General features: G+C 36.5%; 3 protein-coding genes and 1 long non-coding RNA gene across 5 annotated transcripts; 2 read left to right on the plus strand and 2 right to left on the minus strand.

Annotated features, from left to right (window-relative positions):
* The first annotated feature begins 120 nt into the window (after positions 1 to 120).
* LOC113207206 (histone-lysine N-methyltransferase PR-Set7) lies at positions 121 to 5,093 on the plus strand. Its single transcript, XM_026423663.2, has 6 exons — positions 121 to 522; positions 1,086 to 1,394; positions 1,494 to 1,677; positions 1,770 to 2,043; positions 2,126 to 2,316; positions 2,398 to 5,093. Exons 1-6 carry the CDS (start codon positions 516 to 518, stop codon positions 2,606 to 2,608), a joined length of 1,176 nt encoding a protein of 391 aa, XP_026279448.1. The 5' UTR covers positions 121 to 515; the 3' UTR covers positions 2,609 to 5,093.
* Positions 5,094 to 5,299: 206 nt separating this feature from the next.
* LOC113207207 (putative tricarboxylate transport protein, mitochondrial) lies at positions 5,300 to 8,900 on the minus strand. Its single transcript, XM_026423664.2, has 6 exons — positions 8,444 to 8,900; positions 7,705 to 7,927; positions 7,370 to 7,593; positions 7,078 to 7,298; positions 6,898 to 6,971; positions 5,300 to 6,818 (listed from the first exon to the last, which is right to left on the minus strand). The coding sequence occupies exons 1-6, from the start codon at positions 8,562 to 8,564 to the stop codon at positions 6,710 to 6,712; spliced, it is 972 nt and encodes a 323-aa protein (XP_026279449.1). The 5' UTR covers positions 8,565 to 8,900; the 3' UTR covers positions 5,300 to 6,709.
* A 37-nt stretch (positions 8,901 to 8,937) lies between these two features.
* LOC127749677 (uncharacterized) lies at positions 8,938 to 10,225 on the plus strand. Its single transcript, XR_008011288.1, has 3 exons — positions 8,938 to 9,081; positions 9,515 to 9,650; positions 9,788 to 10,225. It is a non-coding gene; the product is annotated as an uncharacterized LOC127749677 (long non-coding RNA).
* On the minus strand, positions 9,106 to 12,600 carry LOC113207205 (F-box/LRR-repeat protein 2). Of its 2 annotated transcripts, XM_026423662.2 has the most exons (11): positions 12,386 to 12,600; positions 12,099 to 12,311; positions 11,848 to 12,017; positions 11,593 to 11,761; positions 11,282 to 11,509; positions 10,930 to 11,208; positions 10,638 to 10,841; positions 10,237 to 10,528; positions 10,051 to 10,160; positions 9,801 to 9,944; positions 9,106 to 9,716 (listed from the first exon to the last, which is right to left on the minus strand). In XM_026423662.2, the coding sequence occupies exons 1-11, from the start codon at positions 12,449 to 12,451 to the stop codon at positions 9,498 to 9,500; spliced, it is 2,094 nt and encodes a 697-aa protein (XP_026279447.1). In that variant the 5' UTR covers positions 12,452 to 12,600; the 3' UTR covers positions 9,106 to 9,497. The 2 variants fall into 2 exon arrangements, with proteins under 2 accessions (XP_026279447.1, XP_052124777.1); XM_052268817.1 differs by lacking the exon at positions 12,386 to 12,600 and having other exon boundaries at positions 11,848 to 12,022; positions 12,099 to 12,247.
* Positions 12,601 to 12,606: the final 6 nt, after the last annotated feature.

Consider the following 12,606-nt stretch of genomic DNA (forward strand, 5'->3'; position numbering starts at 1 on the left):
CTTCATACCGGATTAAGTCTGTGATCGCTCCGGCTTGGTGCGAATTAAATTTCAATTATTTCAAACCCGCAGAACCATTCGACCGCGTGCCGTCGGTAGTCTGCTTCTCTGTTCAATCATGGTGTCTTTTGTTTTCATATCAACCAATAACACAACAGCTAGAGAGTTGGTGTTGTCGCCAATTTGTTTATCGTTTGGTTTGGTTACTAATTTGTGAACAACAGTTGATGAACACATGACCGACAGACAAATTGCCGTTTCTATACCGGCTCAACGTGTTCTGCTCCTCAGGAGTAATGACAGTTCATTGATATCTTGCCCTTGCCGCCACTTTCCTCTGAAATCGTGAAAAGCTTCCCAGTCCCTCCAATGGCGGAGACTCCAACATACCTCCCTGTCAAGCATGTTGTGATATTATCCTCTTGCTTCACTCTCATCTCCACCTAAAGTAATTGCCCTGGCTTTAGTCCGTCAGTCTACTCAAGTTCCAGTGAAGGCTGTGTGAGGCTTCCAGTATGCGGGGTAAGTTGTTCATGGTGCAGAAGCATGTGTTGATGGTCATGTTTGGAGCCACCGACGCATCGGGCAAAGTGACATCTTCTCTTTCTAATGTCCTTGTCAACTTGGAAAATCGACGCGCCTTAGGTTATCAGTCAGCCTTGTATCGTCCCATCACTACTTTGGGTTTCTCAATTGATCCTAATTTAGGGTTCGTAGACGTTGTACTTTTGAGGTTATGGGATTGTGTTTGGCGCCTTCTGTTTTCTCCGTCCGTGTTTTTGTATTAATGTGCGTTTTTTATCTGAAAGTTTAATACATAATGTGGGGTTATTCGCTTACGCTTTCATCGTGTGATCAAATTATTTTTACCGGATTCTCAATCCTATTGCTACCTGTTTACAGCCATTATATCACTTGTACTTTTTTGAAAAGAATTGTATTGCAGTGCTCATTTACATAATGTTTCCATTGATTTTCCGAGAGCCTTTAAATACCTATGCTCTTGTATGCTCACGTTTTTTGGTACTAATTATCACCAATATGTTTTCCCATTTTTTATACATATAAATTCTATACTTATCCAGGGAAAAGAAAGGGACGCGGTGGTTGGAAAGGCCCACCAGCTGCAGGTGACCTACCCAGCGATTCACCCAAACGCAAAGATTCAAGAATTGAATTTCAGGGCCTTCTTTCTCATGCTAGCCCTCCAATCACCAACTTTTTCCATCCTCAGTCAAAAAGCTTGACCACATGTGAAAAACATGAGATCTCCGAGGAGCCAGAAGTCTTAGATAAACATACTTCTGAAAATGTAAATCAAACTGCATTGGTTTCCAATGGAGACCCTGTACAGATTATTAATGCTGTGGTTTCTGATGAGAAATCTGCGCAAGGTAAGGTTTACTCATAAATTTGTAGTCAGACTTCATACGCTGTTGGAGGTATACTTTTTCAAGTATGTTCCATTTACTTGATATCTCTCATGCCAACAGTTTCTGATACAGCAAATCGTGTTGAGAATGGGTTGGAACAAAGTTTGAGATCACCATCCCCTGCAACACCTCATAAAATCGTATTTGATGACGCTCAACCTCCACTTTTGTCACCATCAAGTGCTCTGTCTCAGCTGTCTATTGCTAACGGGGCTCTTAAGAAAGCTACTAAATCCCGCAGGAAGTGAGTTCAGTTGAACCTACCTTTTTTTTTTCTTGTTAACCAATATTACTACTTATTCTTTGATGTGCCTCATTCTCTCTTCCTCTCTCTAGACTGAATCCTAATCAGACAGCTAACCAACTAGCCCCACCATCAGCAGCGGGAGCCAAACTGACCTGTTGTACCAAAGTCAAAGCTTCCACTGTTATTGACACAGGCAAAGCCAGTTCTGCAACAGCAACTACCATTACCAATGGATCTCAACATAAACTGACAGACTTCTTTCCTGTAAGACGCAGCGTTCGCAAAACAAAAAAGACTGTCTTGGAAGAGAGACAGAAAACTTTAGAAGAAGCAGTTCTTATGTGCAAAGAGGAAGGCTTGCAGGTAATAAATAGAAATATCCGGAAATTTTTATTGAATCCTAAAATCTAGAGTGGTTGTAAGTGGATTTATGTGTTAATTTCAGATTCACAACTTTGAAGGGAAAGGCCGTGGCATAGTTGCTGTGAGGCCTTTTGTTAAAGGAGAATTTGTTGTGGAGTATGCTGGTGAGCTCATTAAAATGGATGAGGCTAAAGAAAGGGAAAAACTTTATGCACAGGATCAAAACACTGGTTGTTACATGTACTACTTTAAACATAAGAATCTGCAGCTGTGGTATGTATATTGTATCAAGAAAATCATTTGTAATAGATGTCACCTATAATGACATTTTCTTGACTCTCTTATAACTTGCAGTGTGGATGCCACTCCAGAGTCGAATCGATTGGGGCGGTTAGTGAACCACTCTCGCAATGGAAACCTCTTGACCAAAACCATCACATTAGATGACACACCACGGTTAGTTCTCATAGCTAAAGAGGATATCCAACCAGGAGACGAGGTGACTTATGATTATGGTGACAGAAGCAAAGAGTCTTTAAAGTACCATCCATGGCTGGCTTCATGATTTGCTTTAGATACAAGAGGGTTGAAATTAGATAAAATGTTTTCCGTGTTATAAGTGCTTGCATAGGGCACCTTCTTTGTTTTGTCAAGAAACCAAAGCATTCCCAACATGTAAATAAACTATATGTCCTTCTGAACTGTGAGAAAGCTGATATATCTGTGTGTACCTAAATTGTACTGAAAGAATGTGGATGTGGTGCACAAATGATGTACTGTACAATGATATTTTTAATCTCTAAATAACTTCTCTATCTATATTTTACTTTGCTGAGTACGTAAGAGCACATTTGTTGCTGTGTAATATTTTGTAATATCCATTTTTATATGAACTCATTTGGTCTTTCCCCTGGGGTGTAGATCCCTGCTGTCAGAAATGATAGAATTTCTTGAATTTCATGTGACTTAATTATGAACATGAAAACATGTATAACATCTGGAAATGCACCTAGGTGGAATAATTTATTACTTGTACTGCATGCAAACTTCACATTGAAGTAAGTGACCTATTTTGACTGCATAATATTACCCACCTTAGTGATGCATTGATATTTATCATTTCAATTAAATGGAACTCTTAACTTAACTTCTTTATGGAAATGAATTAATTGCCGTTACATAGGTAATAGTTTCACATCTCCAAGGAAGACTTTTCTAGAGTACTCAAATAGTACTTGTATTTATGGCCCAAAATACTTAGATATTATCTCTCATTTCTGTGTTTATGTCCATTTTTATTTTGTCGACAGCAACTAATTGTTTTGTTTTTCTGGGCAAAGATTGTTTCAGTTGATCCCTTATGTGATGTGGTAAATTGTTATTTTATTGTTTGAAGTTCCTAGCTTAATCCTGATTTTTATGGATAGACCTTAGTTCAATTTTACCTAATTTGTGAGGTCCAGTTGGTTAAAATCCTTAAGTAAATGCCACCTTTATGTACAACAATAGAGGGCCTAATGAATGCCTCGACAAGCAATAACAAACTTGATGAAGTTAGTTTAGACTGCAATTAAGTGCAAAAACAGTGGATTGATGCTTTTGTTTTGCTTGATTTAACAATCTCAGTATTAGCTTCAGAAAGAGAAATCTTTGTTTATGTCTGGAGCATTTTTAAAACCAAGTTTTGTTGTTTTCCTTTAAAATGATGAAACTTATGTGACAAATTTGTACGTAGGGAACTTATTATGTGCCTTCTGGAATAAAAACAAGGGTAAATTGTAGGAGTGTACATTTTACAATTTTTTTGCAAAAACTTACGAACAGAAGTTTTTTTCTTTGTTTCGAAACTTATTGGTTCGTCAGTAAATTTTTAAATCCGTGTAGATCCCTAGCTTTTTATTTTCATCTAAACCTGGTAATCTGAGTGGGCCAAATAAAAACTTGTATTGCTACTAAGAAACCTGTTGAATATTCCTACATTCAAAGTGTATGTTTGTTTCATTGGTAGATTCTTTTGTGTTGCTACGAGTCCAGAGAGCTATGTATTTGTTGAAAGAGAAATGTGTTCTGTGGTAACTAACAAATTTCTAACCCTCATATGAAAGCAAACTGGCCACAGAGGTGAACCTCAATGTCTTATCAAATGTGCCTTCACTGCTATCAAATCATCACTTGTACATATTGTGTGCACATGGGCTTGTGTTGCCCACAAACAATTAATATGTATTTTCACATGTTTTCAATACAATCATTACTTCTTAATGTAGCATTGTTAATGTCTTTTAAGCCTGTTACTTTGTGCACTGTGAAATATTTTTTGTTTAATGTGACTTTTTAACTTTATATTGTGCCATTCAAAAGCAAAACTTGTCAGCTGTATTATCCTATTTTGCTGCAGTACAAAAGCATGTACTCTTCTTGTGTTTTTATATCAACATGAAGGCCAGTACTCATTGTAAATGATGACATCAGTTGAAATTCAAAGTCTGAGGAAACTTCTTTTGTAGTATTTCCCTAAGGATTGAATTCACTTTTTAAAAAATTTCAGAAATGTCTTTGCATGAATAAAGGACCGCAATCCTTGTAGATCAGTGGGCTATATACTTGTTAAACTAAAACATTCTATCCCTCTCCAAACTTAGGGTACTAGGCTATCAGCAAGCCTGTTTTGTGCTGTAAATACTTCTGAATCTCAACTACAGATGGCATACTACCATTGTGTCGATGGTAATCTGTAGCAGTGAAATTCTCTGGTTTAAAATCAGTCTTTCTTCACTATAAGAAAAACTGTTCTAAACAAGCTAATCTTAATTTTAACACACTTTAGGTTAATCCAGAGCTAATCAGTTGCACTGCCATTTATTTGTTCAAGGCTAGCTACCAAGACTGGTTCTTGAGCATCGTTATTTAAAGCAATGAATATCATCTATAATGTTTTTTGTAGCTACCAAAGAAGGCTGATGTTTGTTTCTAATTCATTATTCTGTTTGTAGGAATGTGTTGATTATGAAGGCACCAAATATACTAATTAACCTTAGTGGTAACTTATACTTCCCCCAATGTGTTTCTTCTTCCTTTCCTTTACTGTAGCCCCGTACTTTCTTTTATCAGCATAATTGGTGATGTCACATCAAACTTTACAACAGACCCTCAGAGTTATTTTGTTTTAATGATTATGGTTTAGGTAGTGTCATCAGTTAGGTAGCGTCAGAGGTATTGATTTAATTTTGACTTCAGTTTCATTAAAACCTTAAAATCAAGAATTTGTCCAGAATATTTATTGTATCTCAAATACCTTACAATGTGGTATATATATTACTGCCTCAAGTACAGTCAGCATGCACAGTAACTTACATTCATTGAGATCAAACCCATAGGAATCATACCATATAAACAAATCTCTGAGTATTCTATAATATCAGCAAAAGCTAGCAAAAACAAGAGAAAAGCTCACAGACTCACTAAGGGTAGATTTACAATGGGAACATTCCTACTATGCTCTCAGCATTCCTACCATAAATCCACCTAAACCAACTTTCGCTTACCATTTACAGTGTACTATTCAGCACTTCCAAACAAAAACAATAAAAACAAGACTAGTTAATTTATGATCTCACATAAAAGTTGGTTCATGTCTTGAATGTATACGACATTACTACATCCAATAAAATTAAACACAAGTTTGGAATGCTTCATTAACATCACATATACTCATCAAAATTACTTATAAAATATATCAACAATAACAAAATCTTTGTACCATATGTCAGAGGTGTTAGTCTTAAGCTGATATCCACAAAACAGGATGAACATCTGTCAATGAGAGGTTCTACAAAATTTTAAATAAAAAAAGAATATAATTCAGACAACATTAAAGGCACACCCAAAAATTAATCCGGCGTACAAGGATGTGGATCACAAAGTGCATTTCAACAGCTTTTAAAATCTTGACATTTATTGCTAAACGCCACTATCACCAATACTACAAATGAGTGTTTACTGCCATGCATTAAGCATTAACACAGAGTGCTCAACAACATCTTGAGGAAGGTGTGCCCTTGCTCAAAAACAACACACATCATGGAATAAAATTGCATAAATATATGCATATTTCAAAAACAATTATTAAAATTGACAGTCACTAGCAAAAATATACCTAAATTCGACAGATGAAATGAGATACAGATATCTCCATGAATGAATAGAACACGATATGCAACTGAGATATCACTTAATCAGTCTCATCTAGTGCTCATGAGCAATCTCGTATACCAAACTCTGATATCATAAAAAATAATGACTGATTTCAATGAGATCTATAGCACAAATCATAAAATTGGTCACAAAATAATAGTTGCCTGAACCATCCTGACCTTAAAGGATCAAAAACAAATATAGATTGTAAGAGAATGTGTGATATTAAAAAAAAAAACAACACACACACACACACACACAAAAAACGAGTAGCAATAAAAACAGAAGTACACACCTTGCGTAATAAATAAAACAGTAACTTATCTAGACCATGTGGACATCAATATTGATATAAATAGGTGCTCATTTCACAAAAAAATAATCATGTTTGGAAAATATTTTTGCCTATCAAGACTATCACAGAAAGCTAGTTATCACTCTACTTTCTGCCATCTACTAAATCTCATTTGGTTTAAGGCCAAACCTTATTAAAATACTCCATAAAACTATCATAGATCATGAATGAGATGGCAACGTCCAATGTAACGCGTCCAAGGCGAGGAACTGTACCCTTATAGAACCTGGATGTAGCAAACAAAATAATTAGCTAGGGAAGTTCAGAATAGTGCTAGTTAGACAGAGTGTAAGAATTGAACTTACGCAATTGGTCCTTCATTCTTCCAAATTTGAATAGCACAATCTAGTGTATTTTTATACTTATTAGCATCCAAACCCTAAAGTAAATTTGCCAATAAAGTTTCAAATATTTTAAAAATAAAAATAGATTTTTCATTCTTATTACACCAGGCATATGCAGAAGGTCTGGTAAGTAATTCTCACCTGCATTCTTGTTTTAACTACATCAATAGGAGTGTTTCCAAAAACTGACACAGTGCCAGCAATTCCGCCAAAAAACCCACTGATAAGTGGGGGAACCACTACGGAGTTATCTCCACCTCGATATATGTCTTTTAAAGTGTCAACAACGAAGAAACGCATTGCTTGGTTGGTACCCTGTTTTAATATCGTAGGTGTCACTCCCTTATAAACTCCTCCTACACCTACTCAAGAATCAAAATAAATATTGAAGATTTAAAATAGCACTCTAATGATACTATACAATGATACGAACCTTGCTCCTTGACAATAGTCCTGACGCCATGAAAAAACCCTCTAAAGCGAGGTTGTGCTAATCGTTGGTCATCAATAAATTTAACTTTAATGGTTTCCATTGGAGTCACAGCAAAAACAGCTTCGCACACTCCAGCACCCAAACCACAAAGAAGACGAGTTGAAGCATTTAAATTACCTTTCCCATCAACCATTTTTCCTTTAAGTTCTTCAAATACTCCAAATCTGAAATATATTTTTCAAAGATAAATAGCAGTAGAAAAATTAGATTAGAAAAACAGGTTTTAAGTTTCATTCACAGGGGGTCAACAAAGTTAGTGAACAAGCAAAGCATACCGCACAGCAGACTTTGGGATGGAGCCATAAATTAAGACACTGAGACCTCTGTATAATCCAAAAACACCTTTGGACTGAATTGTTTTTTTAACACAATCAACAATGCCTGTATACTGCTTCTGGCGTCCAACATTTCCACCTCCCTTCTCATCAAGCTGAAGCTGTGTCTTAACATATTCTGTAGGATATGTTATAGTTATCTCCAAGGCACCTGTAATGCCACCTGTAAAGTTGATAAAATGGGCAACATTTACTAGGATGGGTTTCTGTTTCCTATAGTAGACATGGTAAGAATATATTAGGCAGAGCGTGGATAAGAAATCTTATGATAATCAAGGAGGTAAGAGCAATATATGTTGCATTGATTCCTGATCGGACAAATATTAAACGAACGTCAAATTAATACTAATATGAATTAAATTACTTTTTAAAAATAAGAGGGCGTGATGCAAAATGAATGTTTTACATAGTTATTTAAGTCTAGCACATGCTTCCCGTAGCTTTAAAAATAAGATATTTTAAATCAGAATACGGCTATATGCATCTTAAAATTTCAAGAGATCATTACTACACTGAGTAAAAGAGTAAACATGTATCGTTCCTGTCACCATCAATGCCGTCGCATATGACGGCCAATAGCAGACAAATATTTGGAGTACGTAAGGAGTCATGACTTTATTAGCAACTTTAATTAAATAGTTAAGAAACAACCAAATATCGGTCAATATTGCAAACTAACCTGCAATAGCACCTTTCAGACCCGTATTAGAGCTAGGGGTTGCAAGAGGCACCCCGGTGCGGGTTACCCACGGTCTTTGAGGGAAGGGGTTTCTGAAATGGGGTGTGGGTCGCGCTTCCATGCTGATATGTTGTTCAAGTTAGAAGTCAATCCGAATCGAATCTCTCAGAGTTCAAGGAGTTTATTCCTGAGTTTATTGATGACACTGGAGAACCGTGTCTTCTTATATAGTCTGTCGCTCCAGCAATATCGGTCAGTATATGGCAGAAAGAAAATGCACGCTATAAGGCACCTTAAACGCAACGTTTTGACAGACCTTTCGGAAAAAGTATGGTACTAACTGATGATAGGCTAATGATACTAATAATGACGAATTGAGAACAATGCGGGCAAATAGAAAGCACAGGCAGGGAGCGGTCGTCTGCTGGCTCTGTCAAGGCTAAGGCTGTCGGCTGTCAAGGGATGGAGGAAGGACGGAAAGGGGAGGAAGGGGGTGGGGGATGCAGGAGGGGGTGGTAGAGATCGAGCGGCAACTGTGGCAAATCGAGACGGTCATGCGGGAAACCTTGAGAAAGTGCCGCCCTTTCTCAAGGAGAAACCATCAAGTTGCGCCTTGTTCTCAGTATCTGCAACTAAAAGTAAGGAAAAATGCAGCTTACATGTCACGTAAGGTCCTTGTTTTTAATAGGAGCGTCAAAACAATCAATAAAAATACAAACACTTACTTTACATATCTATAATATGAAATAATAATACAGAATTAGACAAAAAAGCTGGGAGAAGCATTTACACAACATATATAAACAATAATAACAAACAGTATGTTGCTAAAAAACATAATACGATGGTTAAAATTTTTTATGAGGGATTGCTTAGAAAAGATAGTGCTATCTTATTATTGAACATATTTCTTGAAAAATTAGTAGAATAATTTTTCTCTGGCAAAGCATAAAAATGCCACTTTTTAAAAGTAAGACTTTCTTTCACATTTTGTGAAACAAACTAAAGGCTGGTCTAGTCGACTGAATAAATGTTAATACGAAGTACTAAGAAATCAATTTTTCCTTTTAGGTATTGTGGGAACTGGTGGGTGTGATGACACGTCGTCTTCAGGATTTACAGCAGCTGGAGGAAGAATTACTGATGGGATATGATCAAGTAAGCCATCTTGACATAGTGCAAGGCGATCACATCTTCTCATATTAAGGTACCGAAGAGATTTACAATTTGTGCCAATTGCCAACAGGCTGGCATCCGTGAGCTTCTGACATTCCTGAACAACACATGAAAATATTTGCATATTCATAGAAAATAACAAAAATGTGTACTTTGTTATCATTTCAGGCTGAAGTCTTACAGATAAATCCAAATGCTTCAATCGCTTCAGATTAATACTGATTGCCTCCACTGCTTCATTGCAAATACTGTAGCACATACTTAAAATCAGAGTCTCAAGGCTAGGATTGTTCAGAGCAAGAGCTTTTATTCCAGATTGTGTAACCTGTAAAAGAGAAGAGGTATTACTCACTTTCTATTAAAAATTGCTGTGGTGATAAAATAACACGGGGAAACAATGTAAATGAGAAACCTATACACCAATATGATACCTGACAACACTGTGTTAGATCCAAAGACTTGAGTTCTAAAAACTTAAATGCATGGCATAAACTGATATCAGTTATCCTCGAACACCCTGACAAGTTCAGATTGCGTAACCCTGTTGTAAAAGATCACACATATTGTAGAAAACAGACAGTAAATAAAAGAATGACACAAAATTAATCAATGCGTACCTTTTAGGCGTGTCAAGGAGTATCCTACATTACTTGATGAAGGTATTGAGTATTCAAAAAGCTGCAAAATAGCTTTCTTACGTTCTGCATCTTTCACAATTTCCTCTTCTGCTCGACTTTTCAATGATATGCGAAGTCTTGACTTGACACCACAAGCAAAATTACTTTCTTCTAATAGATTCATTGTTGTTAAATTAGGGGTTGAAGCCATAGATGAATGAGTTACCATACCAGTGAGTCCAACATCAGTTATTCTATTGCATCCTGAAAGTTTCAAATATTGGAGCCAAACCTGAAAATAAACTCGTTTAGATTATCTAAAATTTAAAATTACAAAACAAAGTGAAGATAACAATTTGTTGTTTTCTGTTCAGAAGTTTGTGGGCATGTAGAAAACAAACCTGGTGTTGAAATATGGCCTGCAGAGCTGCATCTGTAACAGCTGTAATGCAGTACCCCAAATCTAGGTGAGTGAGATTAGGCAAGGATTCAGCAAGCTTCATGACAGTATCCTCAGTCATGTTATTTATCCCACTAAGGTAGAGTTGCCGGAGAGTATAATTAATTCCGTTACACAATCCAATCAAAATTCCATCAGATGTTACCTGAAAGACAATGAAGGGGAAATAAATGTAATAAAAAAAGACAAGTCAAACACCATAAATCTACCATAACCTTGGATTTACTATTTACCATATCACAGTTTGAAAGGTCCAATTTAACAAGATTTTTTAAAGCTTGAATTTCTGAGACACCAATGTTGCTGATAGCTCTACAGCGACGAACGCACAGGTTTTGAAGGCCAGATAAACTTCGGCAGATTGCAATCAATGAGGGGTCAGTAACACGGGAGCAGCAACTAAGATCTAAGCTTACAAGACTTGTTTGGTGCTCAGTGAGAGCAACAACACCAACATTTGTCAGCTGCTCACACCCTGCTAACATTAAGTTTTTCAGGCGTAAATCTGCAACCTACAAAGTCATGTTTGTTGAACTGTATCTTTATTGTGAAGTTATTTAACAGAAATAAAATTTTAAAAATTACCTTGGAAAGTTGAGTTAGGCCTGGACTATCAATTAGGGTATGACTGAAAGAAAGAGTATGCAGCTGCAGGGACATTGAAGTAATATGATGAAGAATATTTCTGAAAGTAAGAATACTTGATGACTCCATAACTTTAAATTCAGAGTCATTCTTTTCGTCAAAGGTTTTAAATCCTTCTGGTGAATGATTAGGATAAAATTTCTTGTACAATCCACAATGAAATGATATCTGTAATCACAGGTATGTTTCCAAATAGACAATTAACATAAAACTAGCAAGACTCTGAGAACAAAATGTATCAGATGACTTACTTGACACCCTTCCAATGAAATGGATTGCAGATTTGGAGCAATGGCAATCAAGCGATTAAGAAGAGCATCTGATAAATAACTGTTGTGAGAAACAACAATCTCTTTCAAGTTGACGAGAACATTTTGCAGAAGTTTTATTTCCTCTTGGTCACGTAAAAGTCCACCTGACCTACATTTTTAAAACGCACATGAGAAATAAGGTTAACTTTTTTGTTTAAATATTTACTTTGAGTGTATGTTATGAACACCACTTACATTAATAATTCTCTACAGCCACTAATTCGAAGGGTCTCTAAGCTTTGACAAAGCGATAAAATGTTGATAAAATCTCGTTCACGTAGCTCACAGTTAAATATGTGGAGGGATTTCAAACTTGGTGCAAACTGATGCCATACACCAGGCCAGTTCCATCGTACTTCTTCTTCCTGTACTTAACATTACTTATCAAAATTAACATCTTTTCAAACATACTTAGAGTCGAAAGTTTATATTTGAGATAACCTCACCTTGAATAGAAAATGAAGGAATTCTCTGTTGCTATTAACAATATCGGGAACGGGCGTTCTAGGTGTTCCCTGATTATCCTCATCCCAATGGAAATTTACAACTTCCTTGAACAGCAGCTTTGGATCTTGAGAGGCCTCATACCAAGAGCGACAGACAAGCCGAGCACTTTTCAAATCCGACAAGTGTAAATATTGGAATATGTACATAAGGACCTAAGATGACGAGTTCAACAACAATTAAAGCAACACTACCAGAGGAAGGTAAATTAACAAGTGAAAATTCTAACCTCAATGGGCAAACAATGTTGAGGGTTGCGTTCCTCTTCATTCCTTTGAGAAGTGTCACCTATCATTTTTGCTTCAAATGCTTATGAAAAGGAAAGGAGTGTTCTCTGACTATTATGTCACGAGGCCACGAGAGTGACACAATCCAAACCGAACGACTTCTACATTTCCGTGTTGTGAATCAGCTGATGCAGGGAGCCAGACGACGCTATCGCTATCAGAT

The sequence above is a fragment of the Frankliniella occidentalis genome, unplaced genomic scaffold, assembly GCF_000697945.3.
Source record: "Frankliniella occidentalis isolate FOCC.00 unplaced genomic scaffold, Focc_3.1 Scaffold77, whole genome shotgun sequence".
Classification (NCBI taxonomy): Eukaryota; Metazoa; Arthropoda; class Insecta; order Thysanoptera; family Thripidae; genus Frankliniella; species Frankliniella occidentalis.